Source organism: Diabrotica virgifera, chromosome 1 (assembly GCF_917563875.1).
Source record: "Diabrotica virgifera virgifera chromosome 1, PGI_DIABVI_V3a".
Lineage (NCBI taxonomy): Eukaryota > Metazoa > Arthropoda > Insecta > Coleoptera > Chrysomelidae > Diabrotica > Diabrotica virgifera.
In genome coordinates this window covers 1756583-1782850 of record NC_065443.1, presented here as the reverse complement: position 1 = coordinate 1782850, position 26268 = coordinate 1756583, and the positions used below count along the sequence as shown (strand labels likewise).

General features: G+C 33.8%; 1 protein-coding gene across 1 annotated transcript in view; it reads right to left on the bottom strand.

Annotated features, from left to right (window-relative positions):
* LOC114328012 (disintegrin and metalloproteinase domain-containing protein 10-like) overlaps window positions 1-22689 on the bottom strand; it is a gene marked incomplete in the record, with an annotated part of 957890 nt that extends 935201 nt beyond the window's left edge. Inside the window, 1 exon segment of the mRNA XM_050649896.1 lies at window positions 22322-22689. Coding sequence (XP_050505853.1) covers window positions 22322-22415 — 94 coding nt within the window.
* Between the last annotated feature and the right edge of the window lie 3579 nt (window positions 22690-26268).

Genomic DNA, 26268 nt, shown 5'->3' with positions numbered 1-26268 from the left:
GTTGTCTTCCTTTCTTGTATAGAACCGCTTGCGTTTTATCTGAGTTGATGGCTATCTTCCATTTTATACTCCATTCTTCTATTTCTTCTAACGCTGTTTGCAGGTTGGTCACTGCTATATCTACATTTCTATGTTTGGCCGCTATCGCTGTGTCGTCGGCGTAGAGGCTCATGAGGGTACCTGGTGTTCTAGGTACATCAGCGGTGTATATCGTGTACAGCAGGAACTTGATCTCCGCAAGACTCCGATCTCCTTAAATACGCTCTCCGCTGCTTTACTTGGATGCCTCGGTGTAGAAGTGGAAATGAGTGGGGTTGTCCAGGTATCGGAACGCGTGAGGTTCTCTGCTGTCGATGTGCTGAAGGGATATCATTACAGGGATTCTGAAGTTCATGGAAATTGCAAAAATGTTAAAAACGAAAAGAGTATCATAAGAAAAACTAACATACAATTAACACTTAGCCAAAGTCACGAAAATCTATCAGAACAAATTAAAAGTCGATGATGGGGATAAAAAAGAAAAAACTTTATGGAACGATGATTAAAGCTTTTGATTCCGTTTGTCTTTAATATCTGCCGTTATGACTCTACAACTCATTACCCAGTGTTAAAATTACTTGCAAAACTTTCCCCAACTATCAAACCGCATCCAGTTTAAATATTCCACCAGAATTTATCTATCCCGTTTTGCAGGATATCAACAAAAAACGAGTAACGAAATTTTGGATTCATTTCACATTTCACTTTGTTTTACACCGGTTTTTGAACATTCATCTAGGCATTCTATTTAGGTACATAAAAGTTAAAGCCACAACAGTGATATTTAAATATTTTAGTTCAGGAGCCACTGTAATATTAGAATGATTAAAAAACAACGTTAAAAGTTAGATGAACTAGAATTATGTAATAGATAGAGTCGAGTATAACGTTCCTAGAAATTTGGAACTCTAAAAAAAGTTCCAGTGGGGAAAAAGTAGAATTAAGTATATCTCACGAGTTTTTTACTGTTTGGACTCTATATGAACGTAGATATATGCATTATGCTTTTTTCTACATCATGCTCTATTAAAACATGGTTTATTTATTTGACTTACTCTGTGACATCGGGCAATCTCCAAGTGCCCTCATGTTTCTCGATCCTATGGAAGTAGGTACGATTTATTAAAAGATTTTTCCTTTGCAAAATCAATTACCATGATGTGACCATTTTCATTCTATGGTAGACATTTCTACCTATTTAGGTATTAGCATCTCCAAGAACTACTTTGAGATCGTACTTGGAAATCCTTTCATACACTTGGTCAAGTAAGTTATACAACTTTTGCATTATCTCTATTTCTTTTTCTTCGCAAGGCGCCTGTATAAAATGATTTTTTTTTAATATTCCCTTTATTCTAAGAACCCTAAATCTATCGCATATTGATCTGAATTCGACAATTAACACTCTAAATTTCTTATGTACTAAAAAGGCTATACCTAGCATTCTATTAGTTTCTCTGCTATTAAAGAATAAGTAATCTTCTATTTCCTGACTATATTGCCCTAATAGGGAACTTGCACATAAAAATATTTTTGCATAAAATTGTTAATTAATGTTTAAAAATGTTATATTCAACATATTACATCTTAACAATGAATAGTGTACGTACAACAACTGATAATAGTTCCGCGCCCAAAATTTCCGTTTCAAACAACTTCAAAAGCGCGAGCTGGGGTCTGACGTCACCAACCACAGTGTTCTCGTTCGCCCATTCGGTGAGCTATTGCATTGAATGCATTTGGCCATTGCTAGTTGTGCGTGTCGAATAACTGTCTTGTTTCCTCGGTGTTTATATTATTGTATTTTGTGTATAACATACTTTATCAAAATGGAAAACAAATCTGCGCAATATAAGAACTATGTAGTAGAACTCTACCAGTACTCTACAAGTAGAACCAAAAACGTCGATTGAAATGGCTAAATGTATAGGCTATATTTCACAAAGTAGCAAAGGTCTTTATGTCTGTGAGGATAATTTGATATGAGTGTTTATCTAATTAGGTACCTAATACTAATAAGACTTCTGTCCATTCTTTGATGTTGCCCAGCCAGGTTATTTGTCGTCTACCCGGGCTGCGTCTTCCTTCTATTTTCCCTACCATAATAAGTTGAAGGAAGTTATACCTGTCGTGTCTAAATATGTGTCCAAATAAGATGTTTTACGTTTCTTGACGTTGTTTATTTAATTTATAAAAATATTAAAGAAATTTTTTCAAATTGTTCTCATCAAATGCCTCTGGCTTGCGTACTATAAGTCGATTCTATGGAATTCTTTTTTGGTCACCCCTCGAATGCAGAAAAGTGTCAACAACACGTGCTGCTCAAGAACTAATTAGCCGAGGAGAACGACACAGCCGGGGAAAATCGACAAAAAGCTTTTCCACCACGTATTTATGGCCAACAGTTTTCCTTTTGCCTTGTGCAGCGTTCACAGAATTATCCAGGATAACTATTCCGTGAGAGAACTGCACCCCTACGAGAATTTTGTTGGTTTGGTGGTGTTAATATTTACTCTATTGCTTAAATATTTCACAAGCCATTAAGGGGCGACATTAGAGACTTGCTGGATTAAACTAGTCTTATGAGTAAATTATAGATGTGTCAAATTAAGTAAAGTTGGAAATTAAAATGTGTACTCAATGATCTAGAAATGCACTCTAGATCATCGGAAAAAGGGGATAGAAAGGAAAATATAATTTTACTTATGATTTCATTCTAGTCGTTAAATATTTCTTTTTTTACTTAAAAAAGCAACAAGGAGTGAATTTGTATTATTCTGCGCGCATGCGCACAGAGACAGTATGTTGTTCGTTGCTAAATCTTTTAAGGTATACGTATCAGCCCAAAAAAGGTGTGGAAAATATATATTAGTGTTTTTAGTAAATATATTTATTATAATTTTTGTGTCTTTGGATTTGTCTTCCTCGGTAGTAAGGTAATACGTATTATTCAAACATTTTTATAATACTTCATGCACTTCGACTATTTGTTACCGTGGTTTATCATAATGTCCGAGAAACCGTCAAAACAATGCCTTCGTAGCCTCATTGGTACAGCATTCGACTACGGATCGAGAGGTCCCAGGTTCAAATGCGGACAATTGCTGTCTTTTTTTTTTAATTTTTGGGTATTTGGTAAGTGGTAAGTAACTATTAAAATCAGTTTAATATTTAATAAAATAAAAATAAACTGTTAAAAGTATTTTATTTCGTTGAAATCATATAATAGAAGTATAACTTCTTACGTGCGTACAAAGTACACACACATTCATTTTTTTACTGTTAACTTACTGTCTTTGCTGTTAACTTGCTTTAATTAAGACTGGCGATTAGTAAGCTCAAATATTATAAAAAGCATCAGGTTCAGATATGATAAGAGCAGAAATGCTCAAAGCCACAGAAAAAACTGGCGTAAAATTACTTCGTCTACTCTGTAACCAAATATGACATTCCAAACAATGGCCTGCGAAGACTGGACAAAATCTACAATAACGACAATACATAAAAAAGACAGCTTCCATAAATGCGATAATTATAAAACCATTTCTCTTATAACATGCCAGTAAAATAATGCTACACATAATCAATGAGAGACTAAAAACATTCCTTCAAAGAGAAATTCCACAAAAGCAAACTGGATTTACCAGAGGTAGAGATACTCGAAAACACCTGTTGAATATAAGACAGATAATCGAAAAATCTAGTATATATGCTTTATAGATTATCGTAAGGCGTTCGACAGGGTCAAGGGGAGACACTTATGGCGAATACTAAAGAAGTAGGCGTACAACAACACCTTATTCCGCTTATAACTGAATTATACGAACATACTACTGGATCAGTAAAGTGCTTGACACACTTTCAAGCGAATTTCATCCAGAACGGCTTGTCAGACAGGGATGTATACTATCTCCACAATTATTCAATATACTTATATGGGGAGCATATTATGAGAAGAGCACTTGAAGGATGGGAAAAGGGAATTTCAATAAATGGTCATAAAATAAACACCCTACGTTTCGCAGATGATACATCCTTCTTGCAAATAGTCAAGCAGAACTGATTGATCTTATACGACTGGTTGAAAGCGAAAGACAAATATTTGGTCCGCAATTAAACATATCAAAGACAAAGATATTATAGTGGATAGACTACATAACAATCATCCACACAGCCAAAATTGACCGGTTTGAGGTTGTGAGCTCATACTTATATCTGGGATCATTAATCACAAACACAGGGTCACTACAGGAAGAAATAAAACGTAGATGTGATCTAGCAAAAGTTGCCATAGCAAAAATGACCACAATATGGAAGGACTGTCAAATTTTAAGAGCGTTAAAGGTGAAGTGAATCAACTCCTTAATATTCCCAATACTGATCTACGGATATGAATCTTGGACACTGAGAAAAACGAAAAAAAGAAAGATAAACGCTACCTACTGAAATGTTCTGTTGGGGACGAATGCTACGAATTCCTTGGACCGACCATAGGACAAATAATTTAATTTTAAGAGAGCTAAAAGTTAGCCAACGACTCTCAAGTAAAGTCCATCTTCAACTAGTTTAATACTTTGAACATGTTATGAGAGCAAACAAAGAAAACATGGAAAGACTAATTATACAAGGAAAAGTGGAAGGCCGAAGATCATGAGGAAGATCCCCAGAGACAGAGATCTTTGGAGATACAAATACACAATACACTATATCACGATGACCACTACACCCTTTCCTGGTCCCCCTCCTGGGGGACTAGGACTGAAGATAGAAAATATGATATGAATAATAGGTTAGTAGAAATATGTATATAGGTTTATTTTATAAAAAATTGGCGTGGCTAGTAACTCTACAACCATCATCGTACCTTTATATCTAGGATTAACGTATGGTCCTAAAGTTTTAGGAAAAATTTCAAAAGCATATAACTCTGACCACAATAATCTTATATTTTTATTAAATTATTCAACAATTTAACTTAACTATCCTTATTATAAATCAAAATTCAAATGACAGAAAAGGGACCATTATTTTCGATTTACCTAATAATTCCCCTGACACGTTGCATCATCCTTTGGACGAACTCGGCGTCAATTTCTCTAATTTTTGTATATATGCGGCGTCTTAACTGTTCCTGATTTTGTGCTTCCCGTTATTATAGACTTTCCGACTTAATATTGCCCAGAACTCTTCAATTGGACGAGCCTGAGGTAGGTTGGGGGGATTGTTTGCTTTCGGTACAAAGGTAATGTTGTATCCTCGCGTAATGACATGAAGCAAGATCTGGCCAAAAGATTATTTGATCATTTGCATGATGTGTATTCACAAACTGAAGGAATTTAGAGAGACATCTTTGAATATAAATATTTGCGTTTAAGGCTTCGCCTCAAACAACACCAATGTAGGGCTGTGAGATAAAGCCAGCCTCAGAAATTGCACACCATACCAAAATTTTGTCCTCAAAATTTTTCTTACTTTTGAATTTTATTTCATCAGATACATTTTCGTAATCGTTCGTGTAAAACCCATCGTTACCCTTCATCTCAGAGTTGGACAAAGTAAAATATTTTTCATCGTCCATCACGATCAACTTGTTGACGAAATGCACTCGCCTTAACGCGCGGCAACATCTCGGAATTCTCTCTAATTGATCCTCTGTGTATTTTGGAGCTTTCCTTCTTTTCCGGTAGATAATATTGTTACTCGATAGGGTCCTGTATACTGTAGTCTTTCCAACATGAAATCTTCTGGCCAGTTTTCGCTGTGAGACCCCAATTTTGTTCTTAGCTGCTTCAATCAGTCTTGCCTCTCTTATATGGTTCAAAATCCGCGGTCGGCCACTTTTACGCAAGTTAACACACATGGTATCCCTTCTTCACATTCTCTGATTGTGCGATAAATTGTCGATTTGCTTATGTTTTGATCTCGATAAATATTAACAATATCTCGTTTCGACATTCGCCCAACCATATTATAAACACCTCGACGAATATCAATTTTATAAGACATTTTGCAGAGCACAAACCAAAATATTCTGCTTTGTTTATTAAATGTCAATAACTGATGACATTTCAATTCCATGGCCTTCTTTGTTAAATGCATTTTGCTTCTCAATCAGACCAGGTGAAATTTTTCCCAAAACTTTGGGACCATACGTTATATCGGAATGTTGAAATAAAAATATGACCAACAATACAGAAATCAGTGAAGGTTACAAATATCATAATGTAGGTAAGTAGTAACATATTAAAATTTCCTGTACAAAATAACAGGTACACGACAATAATAAATCTTGAAAAACTGTGTTTAGGTCATTCATCCTTGAGTGATTTACCCAACCAATCATTTTAACTATTATTACTCTGAATAATTGTAAAAAAAACTCTTGAAGGTAACAATTTCAATACCGCCTTCCTCTTTTTTGTTGTAATATACCATCAAATTACATACCGATATGTATCAGGGAGGAAATATATTATAATCAAATATTTATTAATGGATATGTTATTGGTTATTGATTATGGTGTATAATAATAACGTAGCTACAATTAATTATCAATAGACATATATTTAGAAAACAATTCATTAAAAGTAAGTATTATATACGGATTTAGTACATTATAATCAATATATAACCAATGATGAATATTTACACATCATTCAAAAAATAAAATCGAAAAAAAGACCTGTAGACCAGGGCGCATCTGTAAAAATATTAGCACATTTGGAGGTTGAGAGGTGACTCAAATTTTTTTGCAGAAATTGCTAGAAAATAACTCAAATAATATTTGAGTAATCATCCCACTCAAAAAGGCCCTGAACATTGTTTAAATAATCACAATATAAAAAAATGAAGGAAAAATTAGATTTTTTTCTTGGTTTTTTGATTTTATAGCTTTAAAAGTATTCATTTCTGAGAAAAGTTTTACCGACATAAAAGTTGTGCAATTAAATTTCCTACAATATAGGATTGGTTAAAATTTTAAAAAATTGTCACCCTTGTTGCAGAATAGCAATAATTTCGAAAAAAATATAAAAAACAAGTATTCGCATTTTACATTTTTCAACAATTTATAATAAACTTAGAACCTTCATATTTTATCCAGAAGAACTTTATGATATAATAAAAAAATACTGTGAATTCCATTAAAATCGGGTCAACAGATTTTGCAAAATAAATTTTGCAATCCAGCTTTCGCAAAAATATTCATTTTTTTTTCAAAATGTTACAGGACTGAAAATAAAGCAGTCAGCAAGTTGAATTTTTTTTTAAATATAGAAAAATACTGTACCTTTGATTGGCAATTTTCAAAATTAAAATCGGTTAGCCACCACGGCGTCAGAAATTTTTTTAAATAAACACTGATTTTTGGTGCTACGCGCAGGACAGCGGATAGTTTGCTCTGATTGGGCATTCCAACGACCTTTGATAATAATTGATACATTTTAATTTTTAGTACATTTCCATATAAATAAATAAATTTGTTTATTGAAAAATTAAAACAAGTACACTGTCCTTTGAAATAACACTTGTTTTAGCAATTTTTTAGCTTTTTTTTCTTTGTTCATATATTTTAACTTAGAGAATAAAAGTTTATTATTTTTAAACATATGCAACTGTATAAACAATATTTCACAAACAATAATCAAATTAGTTTGATTTTTGTAGAATTAAAATATTAAAATACAACAAAATATAGAGTAAGAAAATAATATAAGTACCTATTAGATAAAGATTGGAAGAAATTTTGGTGGAAAGCAACTTGTGTGAATCGAACACTGCTGTCTGAAGCAGAATAAATGTCCGAGGATTAAAAAAAGGCAGAATTATAAAAATATTTCTCCAATAAGGAGAAGTACTTAACCTTCGGATAACCAAGCGGGGGAAATTGTGACCCCAGCGTATGTTTTTCTTTAATAAATTCAAAAGTATTTTCAATTTTTAACTCATTATTTTTTTATTTGACTTTAATATCATTCTAGATATCCCCATATTTTAAAATAAAAAAAATTCCCTATATTTTACGAATACAAAATATATTCTGAAGTTGATTTTTAGTAAAATAGCGTCTATTATGTGTAATACCAAGTAATTTTACGCTAATGTCGTCGACTTTGCAAAGTAACAAGACACTTACTCAACATACACACTACACATGACACTAATACTCATGTTGTGACTGGCTGAATGACATAAAGTCCATGCCATAAAAAAAATTTAATTTTTTTGTTAATTGTCATTTATGACCTGGGGTTATTTCCCCCCCCCCCCTTGGTCATCCGTGTAACAAAAAAAGGTTGGTCATCGGAAGGCTATACTTAGAGGAATATCTCTACTGAGTACAACATACAAAATTCTAACAGCACTTATCAGACAAAAACTCACTCAATTTACCGAGAAATAAATTGGGGACTATCAGCAAGGGTTCAGCGAAGGCAGATCGAATACAGATACGATCCACATAATTACACAAACAATCGAGAAATGCCATGAACACGACATGAAACTCCACACCCTCTTCGTAGACTTCGGACAAGCTTTTGACTGCATTGGAAGAAATAAATTATGTAATGAAATGAAAAATCAAGATATACCGGCAAAGGTAACCAAATCAACAAAGTTGGCCGTGGATGAATCCCGAGCTAAAATAACAATAAAAGAAAAAACAAGCAAAAACACAATTGCAATAGGGCTTTGCATCGCTTCTTATTTGTTTCGGACATTTTTCATGTGTCATACATAACACCATGTGACACATGACAAGTGCCCTAAATATATGAGATGCGATGAAAAGCAGGAATGCGACAAGGCGATTCCTTGACAACCATGATGATTCCTTGACAACCATATTATTCAACATAGCAGTAGAAGGAACAGTAAAGACCAGCGGTCCTTAAAGGTCCTATAGCCCACTCCTAAACACAAATAGTAGCATTATGCAGATGACAGTTCTTATGGGAATAAACAAGGAAATATTAAAAGAAGCAGTAACAATCCTGGCAAACGAAATAAAAAACTACACTTTCGAGAGAGTTCCACAAATTTAAATATTTTGGTGCAATTTATTATGAATGATAAAAACAATAGAAGTGAAGAAGTACCGGACCGAATACTAGATACTAGCAGGCAACAAAACATACTCAAGATACAGGCTAATGAAGGACGAGAACTTATCCAGAAATACAAAACTGAACATATTATACAGAGTTCCCATCAGACCAGTAGTTACATACGCAGCTGATACAATGTGGCTCACAGTTAAAAATGAAGAAGAATTAAGAATATTTGAAAGAAAAATCCTCAGAAGAACTATGAACCCGTTAAGAATGGAAAATGGATAAATGAGAAGAAGAATGAGCCATGAAATAAGAGACATAATGAAGGAAGAAGATAGAGTTATATTTATTATTGCAGAGACTAATATAGCTGGCACACATAGAGAGAAGGAAAAACGATCTACTGATTAGGAAGGTCACCAGATAGAAGCTAGAATAGAAGGACGAGGTCATGAGGGGTATCAAAATCCTGAAAATGAGAAATGTAGGAACTATGCACAAATCGAAATGAGTGGAAGAAAATTATAACTAAAGCCAATTCATAGAGCAAACTTTGACAAGGCACAAGAAGAATGCGGGGTGATTCACCACAATAAGCGAATGATAGAACTTAAAGGAAACATCAGGAATGAAAGGCCTTGATGATGATAGCTGTCACTAGCTCCAGCTCTTGGATTATAAGATAAACGTGAAGAATAATAGAAAGTGATAGAAGTGAAGAAAAACATAACAAACGACGAGACGGGCGTAAAAAATCCGAGCCACCACGGAAATTTGTTAAGTATTGTTGTAGAATTTTTTTTAAGAAATTCAAAAAAATTATAGTTCAGCATTTAATAAAAAAAATTAAATTTATATCAAAGATCATGAAATCATAGATTCTCATCCCAATCTAATTTAGTTATTAAACAGTGTTTCGGGAAAGTGAAAACGATTAGTGATAATGATTCGACGAAATGAATTGGTACACTAACAAACAATTCGGGATTAGAAAGTGGACATATCGTTTGGCGAGAACAATAATGTTTTAAAATGTTTCCGGGAAGGTTTAATGATTGTAAACACATTGTTTTAGTTTTTAGAAGTAAAAGTAATATGTAGAAAAAAAACTAAGTATGATCGTATGATATTTCTTAAAATTTGACAAATTGGAAAGTTATATAAAAAAATATTTTGTTCTTGAGAAATGGGTATGAAAGGTTTTGAGAGAGGCTTGTTTTTGATTGGGTGGAAAATATAGGTAGAAGGGATAAGAAAAGTTGGAGTCTGAATTTGCGAAAGAGGAGAGGGTCACTATAGAATGGATATCTAGTGAGAGCAGTCGAGTTTTCAAAAGTGAGAAATCAGTGTAAAGCCGAAGAGAATATACTGAAAAACCGACAAAAATCATTCGCCAAGAGCTTGCAGCTAACTTGCCTGAAACAATTACTACGATTGATGTCTGTTACATAAGAAAAAATATATATAATTATCGACGAAAATGATGCCTGGTCGACTTTCTTCCAATATTTATGAGGTTCAAGAATTTGTGAAGAGCTGTGCTCAAAGAACAACCAACGAGGAAAATTTTCTCTTTATAAACTGTGTCAAAAGTAAGATAACTGTATTTAGTTGTGAATGTGAAACAAATATAAGATTTTTAGCAACATTGAATTTTATACAGAGAGGGGCAAAATTATGGAATATATTCATTTTCTCTAAAATGGACGATTTTGGACAAAAAACCCCGAACCACGTCGATTTTTATTTTTAAATCACAATTTTCTGGCATATCTATATTTCATATTAGTGACGTCATCAATTAATCAATCAATCAATCAATCAATAAATCAATAATTACATTAATGTTTATATTACTAAATAGAGAATATAACACCGTTTCAAATAAGCTACCACACGACCCCTATTCCCATTTAAAAAATCATTGATTACGTGATCACGCACAGTTAGATGACGTTACTACTATGAAAATATAGGCCAAAAAATTGTAATTTAAAAATAAAAATCGACCTGTTTCGGGGTTTTTCTCCAAAATCGTCCGTTTTAGAGAAAATTAATTTATTCCATAATTTTGCCCCTCTCGTATATCATATGTATCGCACAATTACCGTACCATATATTATTTGCAATTATTCACTATTCATGGGCCAATTATATTTCTTTATTATACTGTTTACTGTCAAACAAAAAAAAAACAGAAACTAAAAACAATCTTTTCTATTTGTTAAAATCAGAAATTTTTAAAGCTCTCTAAATTGAGTTTAATCCTAGTAAAGTTTTTGTAGATTTTGAAAAGGCTATATTTATACATAATGCAATCATTCAAATGTGTCCAAACACTGAAATACATTATTGAAGATTTCACCTAAGTACACCAAACTTGGTATAGAAAATTCAGTCTCTTGATTTAACATCAGAATATACAAATGATTCTGAAGTAGGTTAAAACATACTTTTGGCCTTACATTATATAAAACCGGAAGACTTATCAGATTGTTTTGTGTTTGATTTAATGTCATGCAAACTATAAAATGAATTTTTTTTATTACTGCAGTCTGCAAGTAAGCTGAGAAAAATGTAGAAAATTTACGTACGACTGGTCTATTATTTGACAAATAATGACATTATTTCGAAGTCAATTAAGTACGATATAACGCCCAAGGGGGTGTTATAGAAAAATAACGCCCTAGCGCCTATTCAATTTAAATAACCAGTTTAATACTGTCAAGTTGACAAATAAAACTCTAAGTAAAACTATGGTTACCACAATTACGTTACGACTATTTCTGGTAAATGTACTTATTCGAAAACTCATTAATTCAAAATTTTTTAAAAATTTTTGCATATAAAGAATAATTTAGTCGGGCATTAGACGCTGAAGGCATCACGGGTATTATAATAATAAAATAATAATAACGCTTTCGGTCAACGTATATACCTCGGGCCGAAGGCCCTCGGTCTATACACTATTGACCTCAAGCGTTATTATCCTTAAATAATACCCTTGGTACCTTAATAACTATAATAAGTTATCAGTCTAATCAAATGACTATAATGGATTTTGTAAAGTGTGTTTCTATTATAGTAAATAATAAATAATAAGTTATACGTTTTGCACATTATCTATATTATAAACTATTATTACAACGTAAGGAAATGAATGTCTTTTATTCGGATTTCGGATGCTTTCATAATAATCATTCTTAAATTACATCTATATTTTTTATTTTATTACCTGAGTGAGTTGGTGAGGAAAATACCTACCGGATTAATACGAACCCTTAAACTTGGTGAGGAAAATACCTGTCGGATTATATGGTTCTACTGGTTGGTGAGGAATTTACCTCCGCCCGAAAATTTTTGTAAAAACACAAATAAAGTATTTTTAAACACTTTAAAAAAGTTATAATGGGTTTTCCAAAAAAGTGCTTAATTTTGTGGATATTTCACGTCGAAATATTCTATTTGAAATTTGGTGAATATGAATCTATTTTTCATTGGCTATAACTCTGGTTCTACAAGATCCAGAGACCTAACGCGTACACCATTTTTTTTTACTTTTTTATAGGCTATATTTTTGCTAAGAACGTTTTTTTCGACAAAATACTTACTTTTTGAGTTATTTGCGAAAAACCGTCTAAAAATGTAGTTATTTTGTTGAAAAATTAACATATTCACTCGCAAATAACTCGAAAAGTGTTGACTTATTGAAAAAGCTCTATAGAGCAAAAGTTACTTAAAATTAGTCAGTTTACCCATTTCCAGACTTATTTTGGACATATAATTTTTCACCCCCAAGAGGGGGTGAGAGTCACCCCCAGGGCAAAAGCACACATCGGCACAATATCACTTTTTTTTGACATGTAAGCTATACGTATGCCAAATTTCATGTCGATCCAAGCGGTTCTTAAAAATTTAGAGTAAAACCCGTGAAAGAATGTACTATAAATGTATTTTACTTTAAATTAAATATATCCTAGAATATCTTAGTTAAGTACACTCTTACTTACATCTTTTCTATACTAACAAAGTTAGTTATTTCAATGGTTATAAAATCATATTAAATGACAAGAGACACTTTTAAATTTAATCCCCACTTTTAGATGACCCAAAAAGAGTCTTATTACCGCAATTCTGAATAAAAGCTTCTGCTTGTTATCCTCCTTTTACGTTTTGCAAATGATCCCATCACATTTTTCAAACTCTAATAATATGTCATCCACTTATAGCTCTTTTTATTCCTTTCCTTCGATCATTCTTTTCTTAATTCTTCCGAGCCATTTGTGGGTTTTAAGAGATCGATGCTAGCGGCTCTAAGAAGAGTGGAAAAAACTTTAGTACGGGGTTAGTTAGGATTGCGGTTTTGTGGATTGAAGTGGGATTTGGTTTTTATATATTCTATTTGAAATAGTTGACCAGGACCTTTATGGAAATGTATGTATCAAAAATACTGAATGGTACTTTGTTCTACTTATTTTATTCATATATTTAATTTCCTAAGTTAAAAATAGGTACTGTCTGTGTACAGTATAACTAGCTCCATCATAACCAATACTTACTTCACGGGCCAGAGAATTTAGGAAAAATGAATCGATTTGTAAATACAACTCCTAGAGACTTGCAATTTTTTGCATTATGTTCAGGCAAGAAGAAAAACAGGTGGAAAAGCATAATTGCATTTTAAAGTGCACAAACCGGTCAAAATAAGTGTATTAAGGTTCTCCGGGGGTCGGTTCTGAAAAAATTGAAAAAGTAACTATTCGTTACAAAGTACTCGTTACTTACGAATACCGAAAGTAACGATTACTATACAGAGAGGTAAATCGTTACTTTGATTACTCTGATTACTTCGTACCAATCGTATCAGAGCTAGTAACGAACCTACTTTGATTACTTTGATTACTCTGATTACTTCGTACTTCGTGAAGGTGGTTATTATATCGGAATACCTATACAAAATACCTACCTACTGAGAAATACGATTCTCGGTATGATTACCGGTACTCAAATACAAAAAGTGATCATAGTAATCAAACCATTTTTATCCCTTAAATAAATCGGTGAAGGTCGTTGTTATACCGGAATACCTATACAAAATACCTACCTACTGAGAAATACGATTCTCGATATGATTACCGGTACTCCAATACAAAAGTAATCATAGTAATCTAAGTAACAAATACTGTAAATGATTACTTTATACAAAATACCTACCTACTGAGAAATACGATTTTCGATATGATTACCGGTACTCAAATACAAAAGTAACAAAAGTAATCATAGTAATCAAAGTAACGAATACTGTAAATGATTACTTTATACAAAAGTAACGATTTGTAACGAATACTCGAAAATAACTATAATCAACATCACTACTGCTAAGGGTACCAGGTGCTCCGGGGGGTCGGTTCTGATGGCGTATTCGTATTCAGCAACCCCTGCAAACCCGCAACTAACAAAATCTGGCTCTTAATATACTTATTTTGTCATGTTTATGCACTTTTGGGTGCATTTTAGGCAGTTTACAATGCAATAATGCATTTTCACCCATTTTTCTATTGTATATTTTTTCATAGACATCATCCTGAACATAATGTAAAAATTCTTAAGATTTCGTATTTAAAAATCGATTTATTCCGGTGTTGTTAGTGCTTGGCAATTAATGCCTTGATCTATCAGTTTGGTTTTTGTTAATGTAGGTATCGGAAATGCTGGTGAGGTCAAAACTGACTAGCATAAATTGTTATACTAAATTGTAATACTGCCAGTTTTTGCAGCAACTGTTGTGAGTTTTTAATGGATGTTGTTATAATGGATTTAGATTCGGGGACAATCTGTAGATGCACAAAATTATTATTTGCCTGTAGATTAGTGTAGATACTAAAATAAACGCCACATACAACACCACTCTTCTTTCAAAGTGAGTTCTTGCTATGTAGGTTTTTACAAACAATTAACACAGCTGATTCACCTTTTAGAATTGGCAACAACAGTGACCTTACTCATTCGGTTTGGTAAGATACGGAACGGAACCTGTTTTGGATGAGTAACAACAACAACTCGAATGCAACTTAAGAAATTCTTGTTTATTACACAAAATATCACATTAATGGAATCTATGTTGTTGACATTTTATAGTAAGTTCTATTTGAGGTTTATTCTGAATTAGTTAATTGATTTGGGCAACGTTTAAATTAATGGAAAGTCGATATTGTCTATACATACATATTAGTGATGTAACGAATATTCGTATTCGCCTTTGCGAATATTCGCAAATTCGCATATTTTTGCATATTCGCATTCGCATCCGCATTCGCGAAGTTTGTGCGAATGTTTTGCAAATACGAATATTAGAAAAAAAATCATTTGAAGATAATATTAGGTCAATAACATTAAAATCTATTCGCTTCTCAACTTTTTTTTATTAAGAAAAGGTAACTTAACCTCGAATAATCACATTATCAGCTTTCACTTTATTTTATTATTTGGTATTATGTGATAAAGATTAAGACTCAGATTGATTTACACTAAATACCAATTAACTTTTCATTTTAAATTTAGGAAACGTTACACAAATAGAAACAAATTGCTAAAAACCTGGACATTCGCATTCGCATATCCGCATTCGCGAATGTCAGTAGCAGATATTGGCATTCGCATTCGTATTCGCGAATGTTAAAAAAATGACATTCGTTACATCACTAATACATATAAAGATACTTAAATATAGTGAAGTGCAAAATTATGGACTACGTTCATTTTTTTTTCAAGAATGGTCTGTTTTTCCGAAAAAGATTAAATTATGATTTTTTAAATGAGAATAAAGGCCGTGTGGTATCTCATTTGTGGTAGGTCATTTGAGTTACATAAGTGGGGTCTTAAAGTCAACATTAAGAGAATTGAAGCCATCTGTATTGGAGGGACAAAGCAAGTCAAACATTAAGAAAACTGAAGCCATGTGTATTGGAACAAAGCAGTCCATTACATTAGATGATAGGATAGAAATTAAACGCTGCGATGAATTCAAGTAGGGGAGAGTTGGACAAAACCGGGTACCACTCCAAAAACCGTCTGTATCTTTTGCTATGTGAGAGTAGCAAATGTTTGCTGCAGATTGAAATATGTATTCTCAAATGACTTAAGTTTGATATGGCAATGTCAATTTTTAAAAATATTCTTAGATTTTTAATTTTTTTTTATTTTTATGAAAATATTGCAAAATACCCGGTTTTGTCCAACCGGTATGATAAAACCGGGTAGTAACTTAATAACCATGTAAAAAGACTAATGGGCAGAAAATAAAATATTTATTAAAAGTATGTGAACAAAAATCGAAAATCTATGAACAGAAGTCACAAATAAAAACTTCATCTACATCATCATATGCACTACAGGCGTCATAAGCCCATTTGGTGCAAGACACACATTTTATCCAGCCTTCCTTCGCATTATAATTTGAAAATAGTTAATTGTAATATAGACACGCATCGTCATTATTATCTTCTTCATCCAAACTCTCCAAAATGTTATTTTTGGTGCAGCCCTTTTTACCACATTTTTTCTTTTTTTTTTTTGTCCAGTTCATTTAGTTTTAATTTTTTTACGACTGGAGATTTTTTATTTTTCCTACTAGCTTTCTTACTAGGTTCTTCAACAGAAGAAGCCACATGTTGTAGTTAACTAGAAGCAAAAAAACCACTGCAGAAACTGGAAGTAAGAACAGGTCTGATAAAATCAAGTACCCGGTTTTGTCGATTTTCAGACTACCCGGTTTTGTCAAACTCGTAAACAAGACATTAAATGTTATTTAAATTTTTAATTTATGAAATAATATTCAAAATTTTTGGCCAAATTAAAGGTAATATACTAGGTTACATGTATTAAATTTTGAAATGGCCATTAGTTATTCATTAGAGGAGTAAACAGCTAGAAACTTACCTTAAAAATTGAGTTTCCTGCATCAAAAAACAGATGAGGTCTTACTGCTCCGGCACAGATTACTCAAATGAGGTAGAAATGAATACACACGACTGTTGGTGGTAAAGGGACACTAATTTTAACATTGTCTAATAGATAGCAGCAGACAGTTAGAAGAATTAAGGGGTACCCAGTTTTATCAAACTACCCGGTTTTGTCCAACTCTCCCCTACCTGGGCATAAAGATAACTCAAGATGGAACACTCGATGCTGTTATAAAAGAGAGAAACATACATTGTAGAAAATAGAAAAATAGAAAATATATATGATTAACACCATTCTGTGGGACCAAACAATACCTAAAGCGAAGAAACAGGTCATATACAATACCATACCTATAAGTGTAATCACATATGGTAAGTACTAAAGTTTGGCCAATGAAACAAAGAACAGAGAAACTGTTACTAGGAACAGAAATGAACTTCTGGAGAAGAGCAGCAGACAAATCAAAAAGAGATCGGATACCAAATGGGAGAATACGAGAAATTATTGGAGTCACGCATACAATAATTGATGACATAAAAATATAACAACTAATATGGTACGGCCATGTACAGAGAATGTCAAATGACAGGATCCCTAAACAGATTTTGACGTGGACATCACAAGGGAGAAGGAAAAGAAGAAGGCCGACAAGAAGCTGGAGGGAGGGAACTAAAAAAGAACTAGAAGAAAGAGAAATCCCTCCAAGTCGATGGTTAAACAGAGAAGAATGGGGGTTAGGTGTCGGAAGGCGTAAGAGAACGCTGTAAATCGATAATAGAAGTATTGGTAGCTCATTTGGTCTAGCTCATAGGTTAACAGAACAACTAACACATCCACAGATGTGTGGATGTACCTATCTCTTTCCTCAGATAGCTGTAGCTTCCTTCGTGGATGTGTTAGTTGTTATTCAACAAAACTCAGGATCTTCTAACAGTATAGCCACAAATTGGTCGCATTGCTCATTTACAGATCCTTTTCCGAGTTAACACTGTCCTATTCAAACTTGGCTTCACCAGACTGATGACTCACCAGTCGGTCACATCATGAGAAACAGCGAAAGATATGGACTGCTGCAACTGATCTTGCAGGGAAAAGTAGAAGGAAAACGGGAACCAGGAAGGCGAAGGATTACCTGGCTGAAAAATCTACGTACGTGGTTCAACACAACAACCACAAATCTTTTCGGAGAAGCAGTGTGCAAAGTACAGATTGCCATGATGGTTGCCAAAATCCGAAGCGGATGGGCACTACAAGTAGAAGAATATTATTGCAAGAACAGGGATTATGAGAGGAATCTAAATACATATGGGAAAATATACCAGGTGTTTTATTTTAGAAAAATATATATTGGCCTAATTAGCCTAATGAGCCACACTCTTAAAATTTTCCTAAGAATACTTCACAACAGAATTAGACGCAAATGCGAAGAAGATCTCGAAGATACCCAATTTGGTTTTAGAAATGCTATGGGAACCAGGGAGGCACTTTTTGCGCTTAACATCCTATTACAAAAATGCCGTGACCAAAGAAAAGATGTATTTGCATGTTTCGTGGACTTCGAAAAGGCATTCGATAAAGTACAGCATATAAAATTAATGCAAATACTCAAAAATATCGGAATAGATGACAAGGATCTTCGTGTCATTAAAAATTGGAGATAACTACACCGATGAAATCTCCATACAACGAGGAGTCAGACAAGGGTGCATTTTGTCGCCAACATTGTTCAATATTTACTCGGACCGGTTATTTAAAAAGGCACTTGAGAGACAGCCCTATGGAATAAGAATCAACGGCGAACTACTTAATGTGATTAGATATATGCAGACGATACAGTAAATTCTGTCAGATTATATTGAAGGTCTCCAAATTCTGCTAGATCGTATTCACGATTTAGGAGAGGACTTGGGCATTAAAATAAACTCAAACAAAACCAAATTTTTAGTGTTAATCGTGACCGTGACTCACATCCCGATGCCCGATGAAAAGCTTCAATTAAACGGAGTCCAAGTTGAGAAAGTTCACAAAATGACATAGGTATTTGGGAACTGTGATAACGGACCAACTAGATCCAGACATAGAAATAAAACGTAGAATAGCAATGACTAAAACTACTTTTATGAAAATGAAGTCATTTATTTGCAATAATCATCTCAGTTTAGAACTAAGACAAATAATGGTTAAGTGCTATGTTTGGTCGGTACTTTTATATAGTGCAGAAGTGTGGACGCTAAAAGTATCGATCTTCTTCTTCATGTGCCGTGCTCGATTATCCAGTGTTTGCTATAGCAATTCTGTTAACGGCAGCTCGGAAAAGGGATGCAGAGGATCTGTTATAGGTACCATTCTCTCAGGTTTTTAAGCCATGACGTTCTTCTTCGACCTGGCCCTCTTCTTCCGTCTACCTTGCCTTGTATTATTAAATGGAGTATATTATATCTAAATCTTGAATGGGTTGCATGTGAGAGTTCATTTTAAATGAAGTAAAAGTCAGACTTACTCTCAATCTTTATTATAACTTCCGACGACCGGTTTCGCTCTTTAAACTTTGTAGAGCATCTTCAAGTCAAAGGTAACAAGTTACAAAATGCTACAAATAAAAACCAGAATTAGCACATTGTCTGGTTGTAAAAGATGCTAAAGATCCATATAGCATCTTTAGCATCTTTAGCAGGATCTTTAGCATCTTTTACAACCAGACAATGTGCTAATTCTGGTTTTTATTTGTAGCATTTTGTAACTTGTTACCTTTGACCTGAAGATGCTCTACAAAGTTTAAAGAGCGAAAGCGGTCGTCGGAAGTTATAATAAAGATTGAGAGTAAGTCTGACTTTTACTTCATTTATATTATATCTCTCTGGGTGTCGCATAACATGGCCAAAATATTCAAGTTTTCGATTTTTAACTGTTCTGACGACTTCCGTGACTTTTCCCATCCGGAAAATCGGAAAAAGTATCGATCACGAACAAAATTGAAGCATTGGAAATGTGGTTTATAGACGAATGCTGAAGATACCTTGGACAGCAAGGAAAACTAATGAAGAAGTACTAAGGATGGTCAACAAAGATAGAGAACTGCTAAAGACTGTTAAACATCGAAAAATGTCTTATCTGGGACATATAGTGAGGGGAAGTCGATATAAAATATTACAACTGATCCTTAAAGGCAAAATAGAGGGCCGTAGAGGTGTAGGAAGAAAACAAGTTTCTTGGTTAAAAAACATTCGTGAATGGACTCAGATATCAAATACAGGACAATTATTCCATATTGCAGAAGATCGAGAAGCCTTCGCAATGGTGATCGCCAACGTCGGATAATTCTGATATGGCCCGTGAAGAAGAAGAATATATTCGCCTCGATAATAACAGATAATCACCTAAATTAAGGTGATGCAAGCTTTACAAGAGAATGTACTGGTTTATGAATCGGAACTCAGATTCATGTATTTAGAACAAACTTCTTCTCTCTATAAGGAAATACTTCGACCGGTCTCGATGTATGAGATTTAAATCTGGGGAACTGCAAGTAATACAAATATGCAAAGACTACAAAGATTATTCCAATCCAAATTCCTTCGTGATGTCTGCAATGCAATACCCCATGGTATGTGCCAAACTATGATATTCGTCATGACCTGAATGTTGAAACAGATCCCACCACTGCTTAGAAGACTAAAAAGGTTGGATCTTCTAGATGTATCCACTCCAGGACCTAGATAGAAGTTATCAGTTATCATCTGTGTAAAAGTCAGAAATTTGGTAATGTAAACTAAATATAGGTAAAGGGTGCTCACTACTGAGTGTAGCTCCCCCTGTGTCATTTTTTATATCTGTATCAAACATATTGTTTATTGTTAAGTATACAGATATCAGACTGCAATAAATAGTTAAAGAAGTAAAAGATGGGTGGGAGTAATTTTGTATTTTAGAAATACTATGTACCAGTACAAAGCGGAGTCAGACAAGGTGATTCATTAAGCCCACTGCTCTTTAATATACCTAATAATGGACGAAATAATAGAAGCAGTACGTAAAGCTCATGGTTACAGAATGGGGAACAAAGAAATCTAAATATTATGTTATGCAGACGACGCCGCATTAATTGCCGAGACAGAAGACGATCTCCAAAGATTAACACACATCTTCAATACTACAACAGCCAAGAAATACAATATATGATAATATCAGCAGACAAAAACCAAATGTATGACAACATCTAAATACCCACTACGATGTAAAATCGAAATTAATGGAAAAATAATAAAGCAGGAAGCAAGGTTTAGATATGTGGGAATAGATATAACCAGTTACGGAGATGTTGAAGAGGAAGAACGACAACAAAGCTTAAAAGCAAGTAAAGCAGCGAGATCTTTTAATGACACAATCTGGAAGAACAAACATCTCAGACAAGACACAAAAGCAAGAATCTATAAAGCAGCAATTAGACCTATATTGATATACACGGCGGAGACAAGACCTGACACATCTAAAACGAGACGACTACTAGAAATAACAAAGATGAAAATACTCCGACGAATATCAGGGAAAAGTCTGTTGGATAGGGAGAGAAGCAAAAACATAAGAAGAGCATGCAATGTATAAGATATAAATGGATGGGTAACAAAACGGAAACAGAAGTGGAACGAACACATTAGTAGAATGGCAGAGGATATGATAGTACGAATAGCACGAGATAAGTCACCAAATGGGCGAAGAAGTATTGGCAGACCAATAAAAAGATGGTGCGATACTTAAACAATTTAGGAGGCTAATATTGAAGAAGAAACAGGCTTTAAAGCCTACATTCAAGAAGGAAGAAGAAGAAGAAGAAGAAAAACCATTACTTTGACGACGTTTCGACAATGCCTCACTTGCTATTTTAAGTTAGATTAGTTTTACTTCTTCCGGGTGTTCCTAGGAGAATCACATAAAAAGCACAACTGAGTGAATCCCAAAATATAAAACTATGTCATATTCTACGATTTATAAAAAAAACGTGTTTCTTGAAGAAAATTGTAGTTTTATAATAAAATAAATTCGTTATAGTACGCTTAGTTACTAACACTAGTGTAAAATTTTTGTTGACTAATAGTTTAAACTTTGACACATGAAACGCAAGAAGTGGCAACATCTTCAATGTTTACAACACACTCCAAGCAATTTGATTAAACAAGTTGTCATTAGAAAATGTTTACAAAACACAACAGTAGCAACAAAAGAATGAATTTTTCGACAATATTCAAAGATATTAGTGAAATTTTCCTACCTTTGATGTGTTTAACAGGATCTAACGGTGAACAGTGCAACAGATTCCCAAAGAAACATGTCACGAGCACACCACATACCACTCTTATAACCATTGTAACTTTCTAACGCACAAACACAAATCACAGCTACTATCTTTGGCAGATGATTCTATCATTTTATTGTCCGTTTTTCGGAGATGTCACGCACGTAGGGCCTGTACACGAACGGGTAAATTCGACCTACCTCCTCACCACGTACATAGAAACTGTTTTTCTTTGGGCCGAGTCCGAAGTTCGGTAGCGTGCCAAATTGCCGAAGGAATACGACTGCCAGCGATTGTTTGTCCTTGCGCCTTTGAAAACTCCGGGACGTTGCCAACTCTACCGTGTAGCTCTAAAAATGCGTAAAAAGTCGAATGATTAATATAAATTACCACAGGCAATCATGTAAACAATATCTTTGAATGGTTTTAAACATTGAATGGTTTTGTGGTTGCTTAACATGAATATCGGGTCGGCGAAGCTGTAAGAGGTGCCTGGTGCTCGGTAATATCTACATCGTCTCCTTGAGTTTTATGAGCATACTGTTACTCACTATTGAATTCTATAGCCAATATACATAAAACTCTACAAAAAATAGGAGACGATGTAAATACCGGCCACCGGGTACATCGTCGATGCAGTATCGCAGGCAACCAAGTGACGTCAATAACGTCGAGGAAACGTCAGTTTTTGGCTGAATATATACACGTGTTTGAACATTACGTCGTATAAAGGTCTTTTGTAGGTGATTTTAAATACGTAAGATTAATGACGGTAAAATACGTTTAAAGACACGTTTTCATTTCAGACAGCCCAAGTCTGACGTCACAAAAATGAGAGGAGCCTAAAGAGTTAATGCTTATAATGTTCAATGTTGTATATTGACATGACTCCAAACTTCATTTATTGTTTACGTGCTTTGTGTGGTAAAATAAGACTTTTGGGGTATATTTTCTGTTAATGAACTAATTATTACTTATGTGTTGTTCACGATTCTTTTTGATTTAATGGACAGCGTTACGTTAAATTAAGATATTATGCTGGATAATTTGTTAATAAATTATTTATTAGTTTATATGTTGTTTCAGTTTTGACACAGTAAGTATACCTATATAAAAAGTTAAAATTCTATAATGTTGCATAGAGGGTATTTGTAATTTTATTGTAATTCTATGCATTTTTTTATAAAGTTTTAGCCTATAAGCTAAATATAAAACAGTTAAATGAAAAATTGCAATACCAACAATGCCCATACAAGTAATTATTATTGTGTATTTTAAAAACATAAAATGAAAAATAATCTAAAAACGGCATAAAAACGTGATAAAAATGACGTCAGTTATGGTGGAACATATTCACGTGACTTTCGACGTCGAAAAAACGTGACAAACTGACGTGGTTTGGTGATAATTATGACGTCTTTTCAACATTTTGTAAACGTTATTTGGTTGCCTGGGATTTGTGCCCAGCGATCTCAAAAACCCCAGATAAAAAATTGTAACTATTTTCATAACGAAGTTCAATAAAACTACAGGGAACGATGCAGATATCGGGCACCAGGTACCTCGTACAGAATCCTCGAAGCAATATTCGTTTTCAGCCACCTCAAAAACCTCCGGATAACAAGTTTCAACGATGCTTATAATTAATTTTTATAAAACTCTAGGAGATGACCTACATGCCGGGCACCAGGTACATCTTACAGCTTCGACGACTCGATATTGGTATTCAGCGACCTCAAAAATCCCGAGATAATAAATTTCAACAATTTTCATGACGAATTTTCATAAACATTCAGCGACCTTAAAAATTTCGGTATAACAAGTCTCAATGATGTTCAAAATTAATTTAAATAAAACTCCAGGACATGACGCGAATACAGGAATACCGGGCACCAGGTACCTCTTACAGTTTCACCTTCCCGATATTCGTATTCAGCGACCTTAAAAAAGTATGAAAATTGAGCTCATTTCCATGATCAGTTTCAGAGTTGCGATTTCTTTTTTGCAACGCTTTAAGATGCTCTTTAGAAAATGCATTTTGTGTCGACAACAATGCAATTTTCATTTGTCCCCATGACAATAGGTCAACTTTTTTTCTCAAGCTCTCCCAAGTCGAATGCAAAAGTTCATTTATCCCAAACAATGCTACTCTCGTTCCAAACCCTTTAGGGAAACCAAACTATGTGTCACTTAGGTATTCTTCACATTTATTAAAGATGTGGTAGAAAAATTTTCAGCAAAAGAGTTAACAAACTAGTGGTTCTATAATCAGCACAGGTTTTCTCTGTCGTCTTCTTTTAAGTAGAGCTATGAACATTGAATTGAAACAACCATTAAGTAGGTGTCCGCTAGTAAAAATGGTATTGAAAAACGAAGTTATAACCTCTAAATCATTGCTATCATTTATAAGCTTGTATATTTTAGTTGGAATTTCATCAGAATCTTGATGATTTTGTAGCTTGTATTACCTCAGAGCATGTTATTAGGAGTCTGTCGCAGTTAGTAACATCTGGAAGTTAACTGATCTTATCGTCTTCGAATAGGTTCGCAATGAAATTTTCCCATTCATTAAGTTTGTTCTCTATGTCAAATGTAGCAGGGCAGATTGTCTATTATTGAAGGTACCAACCGCTTCTTTCACTTTTCTATATGTGATAAAGATGTCGTATCTATCTTCAAGTTCTTCAATTTCATGACACTGTTTGGCTAGATGTTGATTGGGTTGTATCAATATTTTTGCGAACTTGATCACCTTTTTTAATTTTAATTGGGTGACAGCTGCTATGGGATTGTGATCAGATCCAATGTCAAAGCCTAGATGAGTTTTAGCTGATTTAATGCAGTTTCTAAATCGATTTTTATTAGAATGAAGCCGCTTTTGTTCCTAATAATTTTATCTCTGATTCTGCATTTGACTTGAGTCTTCTCGGTGGTAATTTTAAATGAGTATTCGATATAATGAAATGGTGTTCTTGTCAGAATCGGACTAGTTTATTGTATGGATTAATTAAATAATAGCTCCATTAACGGAAAAACAGAAAATTTAAGCATTAATATTATGGTTCAATATGGGGATAAAACCAGAATAACACTGCATTCAATTTTTTCGAATCCTTAGAAAACTAATAAATACAAAGTATTTTTGAAAAATTTAAACGCTGAATGAAAGATTACATTATTACCGAGGGCCGAAAGTTCCTTGAAATAAACAAACAGTTTCTTTTGAAAGAAATATTTGAAATTACAGTCACACTAAATTCCCTCTTTTTTGCCCCTGTAACTTATTTAAATTTTTCAAAAATACTTATTAGTTTTCTCAAGAATCGAAAAAAATGAATGCATTTAAATAGCATTGGCCCAATATTTTGTGCCTGCCCCCTTAAATCCTAATACGCCTATCATACAATATACTGTTAGTAAAATTAAGAAGAAATTTATGGAATATGGATACAGTTTCTGGACACAACGTACAATGTGTGAAACACATTGTACAAGCTGGCCGTCCAACAATAAATGATAATGTAAACCTTGATAAAATTTGCAGCTGATATAAACATTTCTAAAGAGTCTGTTTTACGTGTACTAAAAAAGAGAAATATTATCCCTATAAAATTTATAATACCCAGTAAAATAAAGAATACAGATAATTTACTTAATATGACTCATAAAGAAGTAGCTATCAAACACAGAACAGATAACATGTAACGCCAATGATTAAATTTCTCTCATAATAACTTCCTACTGACTCACTACACCTCGTATAAAACCCCTAGGAGCCTCTCGACAGTCATCCGGCAACCCTGTCTTGCTCTCTCTGTCTCCGTCTACAAGAGTGACGGTATTCGAATCATACGAGGCGTTGGACGGCAGGATAGGATAATGAGCTTTTGGGACTCATCTTCCTGCTGTGAAAAGAATACGCT